The sequence below is a fragment of the Bos grunniens genome, chromosome 4 (genome assembly GCF_055505025.1).
Source record: "Bos grunniens cultivar Pamir isolate PY7600 chromosome 4, Bosgru_T2T1.0, whole genome shotgun sequence".
Taxonomy (NCBI): Eukaryota; Metazoa; Chordata; class Mammalia; order Artiodactyla; family Bovidae; genus Bos; species Bos grunniens.
Genome location: NC_141168.1, coordinates 88,255,390 through 88,274,859, shown reverse-complemented (window position 1 = coordinate 88,274,859; position 19,470 = coordinate 88,255,390). Strand labels below are relative to the sequence as shown.

Genomic DNA, 19,470 nt, shown 5'->3' with positions numbered 1-19,470 from the left:
TGGTTATTAAATAAGCCCATGAAAGTGAAAGTGAAATCGCTCAGTCGCATCCGACTCTTAGCAACCCCATGGACTACAGCCTATCAGGCTCCTCCGGGAGTCCATGGGATTTTCCAGGCAAGAGTGCTGGAGTGGATTGCCATTTCCTTCTCCAGGGGATCTTCCCGACCCAGGAATCAAAGCCGGGTCTTCTGCATTGCAGGCAGATGCTTTACCGTCTGAGCCATTAGCCATCTGTAAATAAGCCCATATTCATCCTTAAAATACACTCAACCTTGGTTTCCAATTAAAGTATTTAAGTTATATCCCGTTAAGAAAAGGGTCTTAACAATGAAACAGAGATCCTCTGAAGAAGATAAAAAAGAAAAGTTACCTACAAGGCTATCACACTACTGTCGGCGTTTTGATTTTTGCTCTTCTGGGCTTTTCCTTTTACATACGATCGTAGATGGTTTGTATGAGTAAATTAAGCATTCTTAATTTTTTCAGTATTTTGAAATAGGTTACTCATTTTCTCCTTAAAGTGAAGTTTTCACTATTGTTTTGTTTGTTTTTTGTTTATTTATTTATTCTTTTGACCATGACGAAAGGCTTATGAGATCTTAATTTCTCGACCAGGGATGGAACCAGGGCCACCACAGTGAAAGTGCCAGTCCTAACCACTGAAGCGCCAGGGAATTCCATTCACTGCTGTTTAAAAAATAAACCCTCACTGGGTGGCGGGGGGCACACACAAATGTCCCATTAAACTGCAGGCTAACTCTCACACCTCATTTTGATGATATTCACTGAGTTTGATCCACTTTTGTACATATCACAGAATTAACAGAACAAAACTCACCTTTGATTCAGTTCAACTGCTCTCTAATGACCATCACAAGAAAGGAAAACCTCAATGTGGGACTAGGAGTTTTGTTTTCATGTAATTCTGTGCTTTCAAGAACAGGAAGGAAAAAAAAAGTAGAGGGAAGAAAAAAGGGAAAGCCTATAGGAGGGGAAGAAGCCCCATGCCCTTCCCCCATACTTAGCCCTATGCGTCCATTTCACCTGGCTGTTCCTGATTTGGATATTTTATAATAAACTGGTATTAGCGGCAGGAGGCAGGAGGCAGAGGTAGAAAGGGGAGGGGGAGCTCAAAGTACCACATGGGACACAAGCGTGACCCTCAGCCTCATTCCTAACTCGACTCCACCAGAGGTTTGGGGTTTTGGGGGGTTTTGTTTTGGCTTTCTTTTTCAATTCAAGCTACTTGGTAATCTCCTTGGTTTATGACTGCCTTCTTCTAAATTACCAGAAGGCCCCTCTACAATAAGATGGCTACAACATAAAAAGCTAGAATTCAACTTGTTCTCCCACCATTTCTACTTTGAAAAGTTCTGTGCCAAGGATGCCAGTCACTGAGGATAAATCTGTCTCCTGAGGCATAAGAAGTATGTATTTGGTCTTCGTCCCTGGTTCCCAACACACAGATCCTTTAGTTTCCTGAACAACAGGAGTGACGAGGAGTATCTTTCACCCTGACAAGGCGTGTCTCAGTGGACCCCTAGACAGCTTCAGGATGAGGGACTGGTCGTCAGAAAGACTCAGGCACAACCGGAGGTTCAGAACTTACATTCTCACTTCTCCACCCCTGGCGAGAGGAGAGGGGCTGGAGATCGAGTTAATCACTAACGGCCAATGACTTCATCAATCACACCAGCGTAAGGAAGTCTCCACAGAACCCTAAAAGGACAGGGCTTGGAGAGCTTCTGGGCTGGTGACTATGTGGAGATGTGGGGAGAAGGCAAACACGGAAAGAGCATGGAAGCGCCACACCCTCTCTTCACACCCTGCACTGTGCATCTCTTCCACTCGGCCGTTCCTAAGTTGTACCCTTCAGAGTAAATCGGTCACAGTAAGTAACGGACATTCCTGAGTTCTGTGAGCCATTCTAGTGAACTGCCAAAGGGTAGCAGGGTATTGTGGGACCCTCCATCCAGCTTTGTGGTCAGCCAGGAACAACTGTGAGTAGCCTGGGCATTCCTCTGCACCTGGCATCTGAAACGAGGGTGGTCCTGTGGAGTCTGATGCTAAACTGAACAACATCAGAACTGAAATGAATTGTTAAGACACTTAAGTTGGTGTTGGAGGAACAGAGAAGTGGCACTGGAAAGATGCCGTGTATTTGATATCAGAAATGTCAAGAAAATGACACGGGTCCTCTGTCTTTACGGCCTCAATCAAGTGGACAAATCTCTTACTTCACACTCAAAGAGTACCATTTTGCACCAAAAACAGCAAGGGTTAGGTCAGTGCTTTTAGGGCTCTTGGCACATTAAAATAAAGATCTATTGGATCCTGTGCAAATAAAAGATTACAAAGCTTTAACATCTTAAAGCTTTTTAAAAGTCACTTTTTTTGGCTATGGAGCATTAAAGTTTGGATAACTATTACACTATTTCCCACCCACAAGTAGTTAACTTCTTTTCCTCTCAGTGGTTTTTCATGGGATAGCATTTATTCCTAATCACCAATCTAAACTTGAAGCAGTATAGCAATCACGTAAATCAGAAACAGAGACTTACCAATTATTTCTTCTTTAATCTCCTATGACTTGAAGTGAATACTACTGAAACTGAAAACTTCTTTTTTATGACCTTTCCTGTTTACAACCATATGCGATCTGTTTGTGGTTGTGAGTGGTTTAATGTAATTCAGACAGAAAAGGGCCAACTGTTTTCGCTGGAAGTATTACAGGACTCATCTGCAGGTTGTGAAATTGAAAGAGCTTGGCACTTGGCAACTTGGCCAATGAACATAACTTGGCACTAACACAGCATCTTAAAATTAGTGTTCAGGCACCTCTAAAAATTATCTTACAGCTTGAGAACACATGAACAGCAGCCCTCCATGGACACTCCTCCACAGGATGGTTGTGCCTACAGGCTGTTTTCCCTATTTACACATGGTGAGATGCTTTCGATGGCTGACTAAGAGGTGAATCCTCCTCAGGGTAGTAGTCAAGAAAGAAAACCAAACCAAAGGAAGCATGGGGTTGGGAGTGGAGGAGGGGTGCTTACCACCACCCAGTGCCCTGTGGTCAGAGAGCAACAGCGAGAAAGAGAATCAAGAATAACATCAAGGCCAAGCCCAAATGACCTAAGTAATATTACATTTCACAGAGAAAGCAAAGCAACGATTCAAGAGAGAAGATTCGATTTTAGACACCTTAGTTGAATGGATATTTAAGTAAATGTTTGCTTCCAAATAGCAAAAACAAACACAGTAGCAACAAGTGGAATTTCTCAGAGAGATAAAACAAAAGAGTGCATAGAACTGTTCACATTTAAGATGGAGAAGCATGGGACTTCCCTGGTGGTCCAGTGGTTAAGACTCCGAGCTTCCAATGCAAGGAGGGCAGGTTTGCTCTCTGGTGGGGGAACTAAGATCCTGCATGCAGCTCAGCGTGGCCAGAAAAAAAAAAAAAAAGAATGAAGAAGCACATGTCGGGGAATAATACACAAGAGTAACCATGACTAAAGCCTGCAGGGAGAGGAACTGAGCATAAATGCTGCAAGAAAATGAATGACTGAGGAAACACCAATGGATGTGGTCCCAAGGGATGTGATCACACTATGATCTCTAAACACCATTGCCCAAGAGAGCAGGCTTTCTGGAGCAAGGGCTTATTCCAGTCCTTGCAACAGGAAATGTACAAGACAAACTTGGAATTTCTTAAACCAACGATCGAGGAAGCTATCAACTAGTAAGGAGGCATCAGGAGGACGGGCCTCTCAGAACTGGATAATCTGATCATCAGTAAGAACGATTCTAGTAATTCTGAAAGCCATGTATGTTTCAACTCATGAGCTCACAACTACACACAAAACCTCATTGGTTCAAAAACAAAAATAACTCATTGGTTATCCCTGTAGGATGCCAAGGCACCCTATGTTTTAAGGTAGTAAATGAGTGGAAAGAATCAACCATTTTCCTTCTCTCCTACACAGACTACTGCTGTTGTTCAGTTGCTCACTCGTGTCTGACTCTTTGCAACCCCGTGGACTGCAGCTCACCAGGCTTCCCTGTCCTTCAGCATCTCCCGGAGCTTGCTCAAACTCATGTCCACTGAGTCAATGATGCCATCCAACCATCTTCTCCCTTTGTCATCTCCTTTTCGTCCTGCCTTCAATCTTTCCTTCAATAATTCAATAGCTAATAAGGACAAGTTCCTCTATACAAATGCATTCTAACTAATATATGAAGAAACAGTAGAATTAGAGTATTACCATCCTACAGCCATACAGTATTGAAATCTAAGCAATGATCAATGGCATTGCACAACCCCAAAATGCAAATTATGTTAGAGCAAGCCAAAAGTGAACTTGATTCTAATCCAAGTCCCACAAGGGTCAGAGGAACGTGTAAAGTGACCACACACGGATATAGTTCAGCAAACAATGTGAAACATTCTAAAGAATAAAACCAACTTCAACAAATACACTACACCCTCCCCAAAAAAGATGAACCTATTAACTGTGTTAAAAAAGATCCTACTTGGGTCCTGACTCAAAGAATTTTTATAAAAGATAATCAAGGAAATATGATTAGATTTGAAATGTAAGAGTTACTATTCATTTAACACATGAATTTTTTAAAGAGACTGTTAAGGACTGAATTATATCCATCCTCCCCAAAATCCATACGGTGAAGTCTTGATTTCTAGACTGTATTCCAAATATAATTCAATTGTATTTGGAAATAGGATATTTACAGAGGTAGTCGAGGTCATTAGGATGGTCCCTAATCCAATATAGCTGGTATCCTTATAGAAAGGAGACATCTGGGGACTTCTCTAGTGGCCCAGTGGTTAAGACTTTGCCTTCCAATGCAGAGGGTACACGTTCAATCCCTCGTCAGGGTGCTGAGATCCCACATGCCTTGCTGGCCAAAAAAAAAAAAAAAACCATAAGGCAGAATCAGTATTGTAACAAATTCAATAAAGACTTTAAAAATGGTTCAAATCAAAAAATCTTTAAAAAAAAAAAAAAAGAGAGAGAGAGAAAGAAATCTGGACGGACACACACACAGCAAAACCATGTGAAGGCTGGATTTAGTGTCACAAACCAAGAACTACCCGATCAGCAAGGCCCTGAACAAATCCTTCTCTCACGGCCCTCATGCACTCGTGCTAAGTACGCTTCAGTCCTGTCCGACTCTTTGTGGCCCCATGGACTGTAGCCTGCCAGGCTCCTCTGTCTATGGGGATTCTCCAGCTAAGAATACCAGAGTGGACTGCCATGCCCTCCTCCAGGGGATCTTCCACAGGGACTGAACCTGTGTCTTAGGCACCTTCTGCATCTTAGGCAGGCAGGGTCTTCATCACTAGTGCCCTCTGATATCAGACTTCCAGCTTCCAGAATTGTGAGACTGAAAAACTGTTGTTTAAGCCACCCAGCGTGTGGTGTTCTGCAGTAGCCCTAGCAAACTAATACAGAGACGTTAACTTTTAGAGATGAAGTCAGTGTTTACTAAATTAAGTGATGTGATGTCCAGGATGTACTTCAATAATCTGGGAAAAGACGGAAGAAGCTATAGAGTTATTTAAAAAAGAGAGAGACTGGGACTCCCCTGGTGGTCTAGTGGTTGGGAATCCACCTTGCAATGCAGGGGAGCACAGGTTTGATCCCTGGTCAGGGAACTAAGATCCCACATATCTCAGGGCAACTAAGCCCTGCAGCCGTAACAACTGAGCCCGAGCCACGACTAGAGAGTTGGTACACGGCAACGAAAGATAACTTCGTAGCACAACTGGGACCCACCTGACGCAGCCAAATGAATAATAAATACTTTAAAAAGAGAGACTGACCATACATTGATAATGGTTGCAAAGTATCATTGATTTAGCCTTTTTGTTTGATATTTTTCATAATAAAAAGTTTCGATAAAGGACCTTTGAGATGACCATCTCAGAAGAACTATGAAGCACAGGACACAAGTCCAGGCATCACATGCAAGGGCAGAGCAAACACAGATAGGGAGCTGGTTAGGACCAGAACACACGCCTCGAACACACGCCTCGTACACCAATCATCCAGGGCTGGTATTCCCCGAACAACTTGCACCAGCTCATTTCAAACAAGGCAAAGTCTGGCCCTCCCAGAGCAACGATGCATGAAGAACTCTATTGTCTACAGGTGGCTAAACAGAACAGTTTACCAATAACTTCCCCAAATAATCTGAGCCCATTCATTGCACATAACCATATATTTCCTCCAGACCCAGGGAAGATCCAGTTTCTATTGGGTTCACTGTCAAACTTTCAGGGGCATGATGAAAGCAAATAAGTGATGATCATTTCAAGAAATAGAAACTTACCTTTCAGGGGAAGTGTTCTGTTTGAGTAACCTGATTAAGAGCAGAAACTCTACCACTTTCCAGCTGCGTGACCCTGGGCAAATTACTTCACCTCTCTGACCTCAGCTGTCTCATCTGTAAAGTAAGATCATGGGACTGTGGTGAAGATTAAAACAAGTCAATTCAGCAGATCAGGACCAGAAATACTGGCACGTTAGTGCTCAGTAAGTGTCAGCGGTTTATTGGCCAGTCCTCAGAGTCAAGCCATGGGGAAGAAAGATCACCTGGCAGCGTCAGCGGTCTCAGTCGCCCGCTACATCCCTTCAAAATTATTTGATAGACATCAACTACTTCTAACAACTCTTCGTACTCAAATTCACTGAAGCCATGATGATTCTTCAAACAATCCAACAAACCCTCCTCTTTCAGGACTTCCCTGGTGGCCCAGTGGCTAAAGTCTCCGTGTTCCCAACGTTAAGGAGCCTGGGTGCAATCCCTGGTCAGGGAACTAGATCCCGCAGGCCGCAGCTAAGAACCAGTGCAGCCAAATACATAGAAAAATACTGTTTTAGAATACACTTCCTCTTTTGGGTTGCTAGGTCCAATTCCAACACGTGGAGGGGGTGTTTCCCACACCACCAATAACCAATTCTCAGACACTAGATGTGTGTCCGATCACTCAGCTCAATTCTGACACTTTCTCAATTCTGACACAGGTAGATAGAATCTGACTCGCAGGTTAAGGGTTCAGTCCCACAAGACTGCCCTCCACCCTTCAGAGGCCAATTCCCCAGGTTGTCATTTATGCTTCAGACCAAACAGCTATGGATATATTTCACATTAATGCCTATGACTTCTTGCTCAGTTCATGCTTAAATGTAAACCCCAAGTTTCTACAGGCATTTTTTTGCTGTTTGAGTTAAAGGACCTCACCTTGTTACGTTGTTGATTATATTTAAGATGCTTTGGTCTCATCTAATTTTTGTACGGCATTTATTCGCATACCCCTCATGGACCACGCAGCACCAAACCACACTGATCAGGGCACCAAACAGGACTCAGCATTATGAGAGATGAATATGAATGACAAATCCTGTGCTTTTAAGGACATCAGCCTTCAATGGGGACTTCACCTCACAGACTCCAAGGCCCCTGCCTAAGTTTCTTCATTTGGAAGTGACCCCACCCAAACCTAGTCTCTCAGGCAGTCGGGTTCTCAGCACACAGTCATCCAAGTCTTCCCATGAAGGAGTGCTATGAGCTATTTCTGTGCCATGCTAATATTCTATGCTATGCTTCTAACTATGCTATTATTTATTTCCCCCCAGACTAGTTAACAAGGCGTCACTACTTTCTTGCTTCCTTTCTTGTTTCTAAATAAAAACCCTTTTGTTTTCCCTTCTTCTGCCAGCACCCAGCATAATGACATTGCTACTTCTATATCCCAGTAGTGAATTCAGGGAGGTCTCCTAATATCAGTCTTTCTTACTATATTCAGAGTCCACACAGAAAGAAAATAAAGAGTCTTCACTGAGATGTTACCAGCTTTAAGAAACTGTTATTAATCATATGGAAATTTCTAACATCTACAACTCACCCTCATTAGTAAGCATTTCTCCATTAGAAGTACTTGCCTCGTCTTACAAGAAGATGTCTGATCGGAGTGCATTTTTCAGTACAGTCTGAAATGCGGGCATCACCCTGAAGTTTTTCCCTGTGCCCTTTTACCACAGTGGCCAGGACTCACTTCAGTGTAATTTACAGGGAAGTTTCGCCTCTTCATACTACATCTTACACTAATGCCACACTCCCCACCCCCGAACTTCAGAGGAAAAAAACGTCTTTTAATCACTGAAGGAAGCAAGGCTTTCTAACATTCCCTATGCCCTAGAAGTCAAATTTCTCCAAACTAGGAGGTACGTTCAAACTAACAAGCCTAAGATTTTCAATAAAGAAAGTGTTTAGTACAATCCTAGGTCCCTACAGAAAAAGCCTTTCAAGATTTCCGACAAGATCCACTTACTGCCAAAAACTGCTTTAAGCTTACACAGAAGAACCAAAGAGACCTTTGAAAGAGAAATTAAGATGACTCTGCTGAGAAAAAAAAAGCAAAGAATATCTTATATTACAATGTTCAACTTAAAACTTTGGGCTTTTATTTTCAGTGTACTGGCTACTTGCTTTCCATGCCAAGAACCAGAGGCTAATCCAGTGCTATGTCAAAAGCCTGGATGCAAGCTGAGGATGCTTTAGCTATGAAGGGGCCCCCCTTTACTTCCCTAGGTTTAGACCAGGAGACAGCTCCTACTTCCTTTATTCCATCACACCAGACAATGAACGTGGCAGAACAATGAATTTTACACTGTGGAAACCTCTTCAGAGTTTCTTCCTGAGATATTCATCTTCTCACCTCAATGAAGTCCAGGAAATATCTGATATCTGGGCCTTGAGATAAAACCAACTTATATTCTTCATTTTCCAACAAACTGTAATTTTCTTTTTTTTTTAATTTTTCTTAATTAATTTACTTTAATTGGAGAATAATTACTTAACAATACTATGGTGGTTTTTGCCATACATTGACATGAATCAGCCACGGGTGCACATGTATCCCCCCCTCCTGAAACCCCCTCCCACCTCCCTCCCCACCCCATCCCTCTAGGTTGTCCCAGAGCACTGGCTTTGAGTGCCCTGCTTCATACACTGAACTTGCACTGGTCATCTATGCATTCCCCATCAGTATTTGTCAGATCACATATTCAAAATCCTGCCTCCGAAAATACAGTCACTCCAGGCAAGAGCAGACCATCACCCAACAGCTCAGTGTATTTTCCCAGACAATAACCTCTGTGAAAAAACATTATTCTACTTTCAATACGTGACCCCCAAATAAGAACCTAACTTGCCCTTTACTACAGACACTTCATTTAGGTAATTAATGGGTCTTACACTTCCCTTCAGGGGAGGTCTCCCCTTTTAACATGTTTTAAGTACTAGTAACCTTGACTGGAGAGTAGTATTAAGATAGTAAGATGAGGAGTAACTGTAAGAAGCCCTTTCCTGAGGCCTTGGCAATTTACTTTTTTAAATGAAGAAAGACACTCCTTAAACTCAGAAAATGGGACCAATTTAAGACACTGAGAAAGGCAAAAGAAAAAGGATTCTCAAGGTGTTTGTTTAAAGTCAAGTGCTCTGCTGGGGCTCTATCCCCTCCTCACCTCTTTGGTGTTTCCCCAAGAACCCTTAAATCCTTGTCCTATAAATCATGTCTATGTCTCTTGAGGCATCTGAGGATACAGATCTGTCCACCATCAAGACCATCTATCTCTAGAGGAGCCCTTCCAGTTCTGGTCACATCACAAATCTACTCTTCAAGTACTTTAGCCAAGAGGGTGGCTTGAATATCACATAATTTTGAATATGTGATCTGAAAAATACTTCAGAAATGCACACTTTAAAATTACAACTTGCTGGAAAATGCAGAATGTTGCCTTTGCCTCAAGGCCCAGATGCTTCATTAAAAGATGAGTAGGATCTCATCACATCAAGAGGATGTGATTCATGTACACAACGGAATATTACTCGGCCATAAAAAGGACGGAAACTAGGTCATTTGAGGAGACATGATAGAACTAGAGTCTGTCATGCAGAGTGAAATCAGGGGTGGGGGGGTGGGGAGGCAAACATCATATATTAGCCTACAGATGTGGAATCTAGAAAAATGGTACAGATGACCTTATTTGCAGGGCAGAAACAGAGACACAGATGTACAGAACAGGTGTATAGATACCAAGGGGTGGGGGTGGATAAATTAGGAGATTGGGATTGGCATATATATATAGTTGATACTATGTATAAAATAGATAACTAATGAGAACCTACTGTATAGCACAGGGAACTCTACTAATGCTCTGTGGTGACCTAAATGAGAAGGAAATTCAAGAGAGAGGGGACATATGTGTACGTAGAGCTGATTCACTTTGCTGTACAGCAGGAACTAACACAACATTGTAAAGCAACTATGTTCCCCAAAAAATAATTTTACGAAGTCAACTGATTTAAATAGAAAAGGCCACAGGGTGGGAGGTGGAGAGGAAACAGTTTCTCCTAGTTCCCTCTACATGCCACATATTTAGGGGAAAAAACAAACCTACCTCTCTGGCTCAGAGGTTAAAGCATCTGCCTGCAATGCGGGAGACGTGGGTTTGATCCCTGGGTCAGGAAGATCCCCTGGAGAAGGAATAGCAACCCACTCCAGTATTCTTGCCTGGAGAATCCCATGGACGGAGGAGCCTGGCGGGCTACAGTCCACGGGGTCGCAAAGAGTCGGATACGACTGAGCAACTTCACTTTTCACTTTCACCTCTCTGGCAGCAGGTACTTCCAAAAGTTAAGTTTCCCATATTTTACCTACTAAAACACATTAGTGAAACATTTAGCCACTCCAGAGTCCTTGAGTGCACTTTATCATCATCCAAAACAAAATGGCTAGAAATCATTTAGCCCCAGCATGACGCACAAAGCACGCAGGATCCGAAGAACCCGAGTCCCCCTGTGTCATTCGGTAGAATATAGTGGTGTAAAGACACTATAAATAAGAAATAGAAAGTAAGCTATCACAGTGGTATAAGGATCACTAACAATCCAGTTACAGACTTTATAAAGCGCCTCAGAGCATCATGGTCCCAGATCTGCCACTTCTTTGAGGACCTCACAGAAAACGGCCTAGAAGAGCACTAGCAGCATAAGGGAGGGATTTTTGCTTCTGAGACGGAGCTCTGACTAGATATTAAGCTCTTAGTTCCAAATTCACCTTTCAACTCTGCGATGCTGGGGGCTGGGACTTTGCACCCTGTCGCACCTTTGTCAGCGGTTTCCCACTGGTTTCTGCTGATTGAAGGCACTAGAAGGGGGACATCCCTGGTGGTCTAGTGGCTAGGACTCCATGTTCCCAATGCAGAGGGCGTGGGTTTGATCCCTGGTTGAGAAACTAGATCCCACATGCTGCAACTAAAAACCTGGCAGAGCCAAATACGGACATACATATATAAAAATTTAAAATATCCAAAAAAGAAGGCACTAGAGGGAAAATGGAAGGCGGAAGAAGAGATGGCACATGTTCTTCCCCATTAATCAGCTGTTCCTCTCAGCATCATCCTAACAGCAATGGGTTTCAGACTCCAGATGCTCTGGGCATCCCCAGAACCAGCTTCATCCACCAGCCACAGCCAGGGAGCATCCCTTTGCTCATTCTCAGTTACTTGAGCCCTTCGTTCCAGCTTCTGGTATCTCATAACCTCAGCCTCTTCCCTTGGCCCCTCTCTTCCCCACTCAGCTCAGGGTGTAACTGCTCTCTGCAGCCAGTGTCTATGGGTTCCATCCTGTTCGTTCACACTTGTGTAACTAGCACTTGTGTAAGTCTGCACATTAAATTCCTCTTGGTGTGATATCTAGTGGTCTTCTGTGTTGTGCTGTAGGCTGGATCTGAGTTAAGCACAAGAACTTAAAGCTGGGAGGAAATGAATTCGTTGTTCATATCATAGCAAAAATGTAGCATGCACTTATATGTACTAAGCATTTTTTAAGGGCTTAAGCATATATAATCCTTCTAATGTCCACAGCAATTCAATGAAGTGGCTATTATTATCCCCATATTAGAAAGGAAGAAAATGAGACTAAAAGAATTTTTTAAAAATCACTTCAGACATCCCCTAACTAGTAAGTAGTGGAGCTGGGATACAATTGTAAGTCTGACTCCAAAAGCCTTCTGCAAAAAACAGGCTTTTCAAGATATTCCATGCTGCTCCTTCAAGACTGTTGACAAGGTTCACAAATAACTTAGTTCAGGTGTGTGATTGCTTTTTTGTTATCCTCATAAGTCTCATTCCTTAACAGTCCCCTTCCCTTTTAACATGCCATCGCTCGATGAGTAAATAATGTCATCTGTCCTGTACAATGTCCCATATACTGGAGTTGGCTATTATGTTTCTTCATGGCATCATTTCACCGGTGCCTCTCCCTTCCATACTTTTTAGAAACTCAAAAGTCAGATTGACATTGAATCCCACTTAAACCTTTATTTTTTTAACAAGAGTATTTCATCTGTGTTGCTATATATTTCCTATTGTATCAAGTCAGGAAATGTGCAATGTCTGGTCATTCCATATAGTGACTCTTAGATTAATTAGTGGAGTCAAAGTCTAACTTCTCCATTGCAGAGGGAGTCCAAACCTGTAAGTGCAAAACCTCACCTTCTATAAGGCTTTGGCATGAGACGACCGCCACAGTCAGGGTGTACAAACCAAATGTTACACAAAGGGACTCCTCAGAATAATGGAAATAAAAATGAAAATAAACAAATGGGACCTACTTAAACTCAAGACCTTTGCACAACAAAGGGAACAATAAACAAAACGCAACGACAATGCACAGATTGGGAGACAACATTTGCAATGATGTGAGCAACAAGGGATTAGTCTCCAAAATTTATGAACAGTTCATGATGCTTCACAGCATCAAAAAACCCAATAAACAAATGGGCAGAAGACCTAAATAGACATTTCTCCAGAGAAGATACAGAGCTGACCAAAAGGCACATGAAAAAATGTCCAACATCACTAATTATTAGAGAAATGTACATCAAAACTGCAATGAGATACCACCTCACACCAGTCAGGATGACCATCATCAAAAAAACCCACCAGCAATGCTGGAGAGGGTGAGAAGGAAACCCTCCTACTCTGCGGGTGGGAATTAAATAGATGCAGCCACTGTGAAGAACAGCACAGAGCTCCCTAAGAACTAACAGCAGGGCTGCCACATGACCCTGCGATCTCACTCCTGCACGTGTGTCCAGAGAAGCACATGATCCAAAAGAATATACGCACCCCAGTGTTCACCGCAGCACCGTTTACAATGGCCCAGACGTCCACCAACAGAGGAATGGACAAAGATATGGTACATATACATATGGAATATTACTCAGCCGTTAAAAAGAATGAAAAATGCCATTTACAGCAACACAGATGGACCTAGAGACTGTCATACTGAGTGAAGTAAGAGAAGGAGAACTATCGTATGACATCCCTTACACGTGGAAATCTAAAAAGAAATGATGCAAATGAAAGATACTCACAGACTTAGATACAGAAAACGATTCACAGACAGAGAATAAACTTATAGAGGCCGGGGGTGGGGGGGCAGGGATAGTTATGGAGTTTGGGATGGACATGTACACACTGCTATATTTAAAATGGGTAACCAGCAAGGACCTATAGTACAGCACAAGGAACTCTGCTCAACGTTATGTGGCAGCCTGGACGGGAGGTGAGCGTTGGGGAGAATGGATTTGTGTGTATGTACGGCTGAGTCCCTTCACTGTTCACCTGAAAGTATCATAACATTGTTAATCGGCTATACCCCAGTATAAAATAAAAAGTTTGAAAACAAAGACCCTCAAAAATCTGACTCCTCAGAAAGGAAATAACAGATGGTGTTCATTCAAGTCTTCAAGGAAAGCAAAAATCCCAACAGTTCATCCTACTTCTGACAAACCCTCAATAAATTTTGTTAATCAGTATTTCAAACCACTCTTTAAATTGCAAAGGGATCAAAGGTCAAGAGTTTCAAAGTCTAGATCCATGCTTCTTTAAATTCTGTATCTGTTCTTACTTAGTTCTTTGAACCCTGTGGGCCCATATTTGCCTAATTGAAAATGGAGATAATGTCTCCAACTTTACTTCACCTCAAAGGACTATGGGGAGGGGAAATGAAATATAAAAGAAAAAGTTAGATATGACAAATAAAGATTTATTATCAGAGATTAAATTTTACCCAGAATAAGGAAGACTGCAATGAACTGAAAGCTTGAGAAGCCACCAAAAGTACAATCAACAATGCTTGAGAATCCACTGCGAGCGAAATTTGAAGCAACAGGATGGATGAAGTATAAGGCAACAACCACTGCCTACAGATGCTATGCTAGTACACTAGTAACTCACTTAAAAGTGGCTGCCACCACCTGACTCTTTCATCGAAAGCCGTTAAACCAGATATAGTTCCCAGATAGAAAATCACATTTAACGCTGCCCATATTAAAATGAAGAGATTAATGAATACAGACGCCACTACTATAAATAAACTAACAAGGACCTTCTGCGTAGCACAGAGAATTATATTCAGTATCTTATAATAACCTATAGGGGCTTCCCTGGTGGCTCAGTGGTAAAAAAATCCACTTGTCAATGAAGAAGTCACGGGTTTGGTCCCTGGTGGGTGAAGACACCCTGAAGGAAATGGTAATCCACTGCAGTATTCTTGCCTAGAAAATCCAATGGACAGAGGAGCCTGGCAGGCTACAGTCCATAGGGTTGCAAAGAGTTGGACACAACTCAGTGACTAAACAATAACAAAATAACCTATAACAGAAACTAATCTGAAAAAGAATATATATGTATATATGTGTGTGTATATAATACTCAATCACTTAGTTGTATACCAGAAACGAATGCAACATTGTAAATCAACAATACTTCACTTTAAAATAAACTAATAAAAATTGGGATTAAACCAGTAATCTTGATACCATAACACTCGATTCAGGGACCCACCCATCAAGATACTGAATTTCCTAAACAAATGTTAAACTAAAACAAGAAAATGCATTGAGTTTAACCTAAGAAGTCACTGATTCTATCTACAAAATATACCTTTTATACATTATGTAACTTGAAAAATGTTCAGGATAGACCAAAGAATCAAGTCCTCCTGCAAAGATTAAATTCAGTAATACTGTTCTGAAAATACATGTGCTGCAAAATACTGTGAGCATAAGCTATCTGTTACCAACTGGGACTTGGAGACCCAACTCAAATCTTTTAACCATTCTTTGCATTTTGATGAAGGTTATAGTTCAGAGTCTCTTCAAATGCCATTTTAGAAAACTAATGTTAAACACACAAACCTAGTTACTTCTGATTTTTATATTAAAAATACATAAAAGCTGAGCAGTTTTCCCTGCACTACCACCTCCGAAGTAGGTTTTAAGAATTTTCACATTCCATTATCTGAAAGAGTCAACAGACATTTTCTTTTATCTTTTCAGCTACTGGGTTCTCAAATTCTCACCTTGACATCATCAACATAGTTTGGAAATTGCTGACTCAGGCTATTCAACTGTGCTAAAAGATTTGGGTTTATATACAGTTACCACAGTGCCACCATCTGAGCAAAAGAAAGCACAGTAACATTTTAAAATAAAGCATAAATAGCAGTATTTATCTTTTTAAAAAGATTGCCAGAGAACTTCATATTTAAATACAATGAGCAAAACTCATAGAAAGATCTCAAACAAGATTCTCTATGGGATGTGATTGAATGACGAAGTTTGCCCAGTTATACCAGAACCTATTTCAATTTCTTAAAGTACCTCAAAGAGCAGATTTGTTTTCAAAGAAGTAATATACCCTTACAAAGAAAAGCCCAGTGCAAGACAAAGACCATAATAGAGAAGGATTGTGTTCAAGCACATCCAAGAGGTGGAAAGAGGAGGAAAATCTTCGGAAAAACTATCAACAGGCTTAGATACTAAAATCTTAGTTTTAAACATAGAAGTTCTTACCTCCCACTGTAAATGAGGCGGGATATTTCGTATCTGAAGTTTCCGAATCCTGCAGAAGAATTAAAATGTTTTTTAAAAGAAAACAAAAAAAAAAAACATAAAAGCAAAAGATATTTATAGCCAACATGGATGTTTTGAAACTACCTAAAATATATTTATTAACTACATACCAATATATACTAAGAAAACACAGCCCAAGAAAGAAAAAGGAGACCAAGTTAATCACAAGATGCACACTGAGACCACTGGAAACCTAGCGTCATTGGATTGTTGTGGCTTACTCTAAAAGCCACTAAAACTGGCAGATACAATGTGTGAACACATTTCATCTAATGACTGTATGCTAAGTTCAAACCTTTTAGCCTCAAAGCAAGCATCCCAGAACACAAAGCCTTAGTCCAGATGTTCTTAATCTGAGATCACAGCCAAAGGATTCATGGACAGAATTCAACGAAGGTGGACAGGAGCGGTGGGGTGCAGACAGGTGGGGGTCATATTTATTTTCACTATCCCCTAAGTGATATTTAGCCACCTTCAATAGTGAATGTTGGAATTAAACCACAGTAGAATTACACGGCTTGTACTCTTGACATTAAAATAAGTCAGGCATTTTCATTTTACATTAAGGTGTTGCAGATCTTGTATGTTCACTACTGTGATAGTTAGCTGTGTTGCTACAACTTGTTATTTATGTATGTTAAGAAACACATGTTATTATTAGCTTTAACATTTTCTAACTGTATTTCAAAATAATTTCCTTTATAATCCTATGTGCTTTATTTTATGCATTTAAAAATATTCCAAGAGGTCCACACATTTCAGGCTGCCAAAGGAATCCAGGGTACAAAAAAAAAACATTAAAAATCCCCCACCTGAGTTTCAATGCCTACACATATTCCTATATATATACTATGTATATAGAACACAATATATACTTTGTAAAATAATAAAAACTATTATACTACACACCTCCTCCTCTTCTACTCCCTCCTCAAAACTATCCGAGTAAGAGAGGAAGGATGGAAAGAAGGAAGCAACACGAATTATGTGAGACTGTACTCTGGACACCACACACCAATCACCCTCTTACAAGGGAAAGGAATTTAAAGTCAACCAGCTATTTTTTAAAAAGACACTAGCAACTGGGCATGACATCTCAAGTGAAATAATTAACCTCTAGCTCTACAGTCAATTTCCCTTTCCAGGGCCAATGATCCACTTCTAGGTACCTCAGCGCAGACTACATTGATAGTATAGTTCTTTTCCGTTCATCACAAAACTTAAATGAACGCCACCACACTGCCTATCCCCTCGCTGTTGTTCAGTCGCGAGGTTGAGTCCTGGCGACCCCATGGGCTGTGGCCCGCCTTTAGGGAACGCTATATTAGCATGTTAATTAGCCAAACTCAGGTATGTCCTGTTTGTAATCATAAAATAGAGGATGAAAGGAAAATCATTTTTACATTATTTTTATTAGACAGTAAAACAAAGCATAATCACCAAGGGCAAGTATCAGAGATAGTGAGAGAATGTCAATTTAAGAAAACATTTTCAAACACCGTGTAGTCTTAGATTTTACACATCCTATCCTGGAATTTGTTTAAAAGATAAATCATGCGCTAGTAACTATTTAAGCTGCTGGAGGCATACTGTATCTCTGTCTTTGTATAAGTTTTATATTCTTCTATAAAAACCTTAAAAAAACACACCCTAATAAAAGTATTCCTAAAACACAGATTTCAAATCTTCCATGTACTGCTTTAGCAAGCAAAAAGTTACTCACATTGTGTAAATATTCAGCCTGGGTAACTAAGAAGTAAGAATTATTTACTACACATTTGCAAGTACTAATCGGTCTTAATCAAGCAACTGACACATTAAGAAAAAACAGCACAATGTTAAGAAACCCAGGATTCAATCCTATTGGACTGTTTCTGGGTGTATATATATGGGTATATATATTACTAAAGAAATTCCCCCAATGCACACACAAAAGTGTACACAGAGTTAAGGTCACCAAGCAGGTCATTCTTCTTTATTACAAGAACAAATACCTACTTCACAAGGCTCCCAAGAATTTCTTTAAATAGGACACCATTTTTTGTTCATTAGAAGTAATCCATTAGCCATGTTTTCCCCACATATTCTTCAAATTGTACATCTGACACCTATTTATTTATTAGAAGTTACACCAGAATAATTATTTCCCTTAACTGACTGTCCAGTTTCCATTATCTGATTCTCTAAAGTTTCACTTTAGACAAACATCAGGATTATTTTCATAAAGTTAGTATTTTGACAGGCTTCCCTGGTAGCTCAGAGATAAAGAATCCGCCTGCAATGCAGGAGACTCATGTTCGATCCCAGGGTCAGGAAGATCCCCTGGAGAAGGACATGGCAACCCACTCCAGTATTACTGCCTAGAGAATCCCACGGACAGAGGAGGCTGGTGGGCTGCAGTCCATGGGGTCTCAAAAAGTTGAACACGACTGAAGCGACTAAGCACAGCATAGAGTTTTGACATCTAGAACTATGTTTTCCGACTTTGTTTTCCCAGCTCCCATCTCCCATCTGAGCTTTCAGAATTGGGTTATATTTAAATTAGATTCTAAATACCTAAGAGTCAAGAAAACAGATACTGGTATTTGTTTCTCCTCTGTGATTACCGAATCATTAGAGTTTAATTTTAACTACCAACAAAATAAGCTGGCATTTCACCTCCTCCTAAAACACAACCCAAGTATTATTACAAGGATCACACTCCATAGGGGCAGGGACTCGTTAGGCTGTCTTGTTTACTGTCGCATTCACAGCCTGGAGCACTGTTTGGCAGCTGAGAAGCACTCAATTGATAGTTATATTAACATTTGTTATAATACAGAGAGGGGAACAAAAACACAAGACTCACAGATCCACCATGCAGAAACTACTAACATTCCCAGTGATTTTATTACAGCTGATGTAATAAAATCATGGTGGGATTACAGTGGGAAGACAGTGGGAATATAGAAAATTACAGTGGGAAGATCAACAGCCCCAGAAACAGGAGAATAAGAAGTTAATCACCTGTGCTATTTCAAAGAAAACTTTCAGGTTTTTGAGACCAGAAATAGGAGAAAAAGAAGTTAACCACCTGTGCTATTTTCAAAGAAAACTTCCACACAATCTATAAGTTAATCATATAGAATTTAATTTAAGGCTTTTCTGCCAACAGGGAAAAATGAGGTAAAGTTTAAGTTCTCATTTAACCTTTTTTTTCTTTTTTGGCCTGCCACTCACTCAACCTGTGGGATCCTCGTTTCCTGATCAGGATCAAACTCACACTCCCTGCACTGGAAGCATAGAGTCTTAACCACTGGATCACCAGGGAATTCTTCCATTTAACCTTTCAAAAATGCTTATTATGCTTGAAATAGTTTCTGTAAAATCTAGTACTCACTATTTATTAAAAGTTGGTTTAAGTACAGGATTAAGAGCCAATAGAACTCATATAGACTTCTAAGGGCATCTTCAAA

At 40.8% G+C, this 19,470-nt stretch overlaps 1 protein-coding gene across 13 annotated transcripts in view; it reads right to left on the bottom strand.

Moving 5' to 3' along the window:
• IGF2BP3 (insulin like growth factor 2 mRNA binding protein 3) overlaps positions 1-19,470 on the bottom strand; it is a 144,368-nt gene that overhangs the window by 87,438 nt on the left and 37,460 nt on the right. For 9 of the 13 annotated variants that reach the window (XM_086397349.1, XM_086397352.1, XM_086397350.1 and 6 more), the window contains one exon: positions 15,956-16,004. The exons of 3 other annotated variants lie outside the window; for them this stretch is intronic. In XM_086397349.1, coding sequence (XP_086253475.1) covers positions 15,956-16,004 — 49 coding nt within the window. Of the gene's footprint in view, positions 1-4,753; positions 4,840-15,955; positions 16,005-19,470 lie in introns of those variants that run through there. One more of the 13 variants, XM_086397355.1, reaches the window with a different exon arrangement.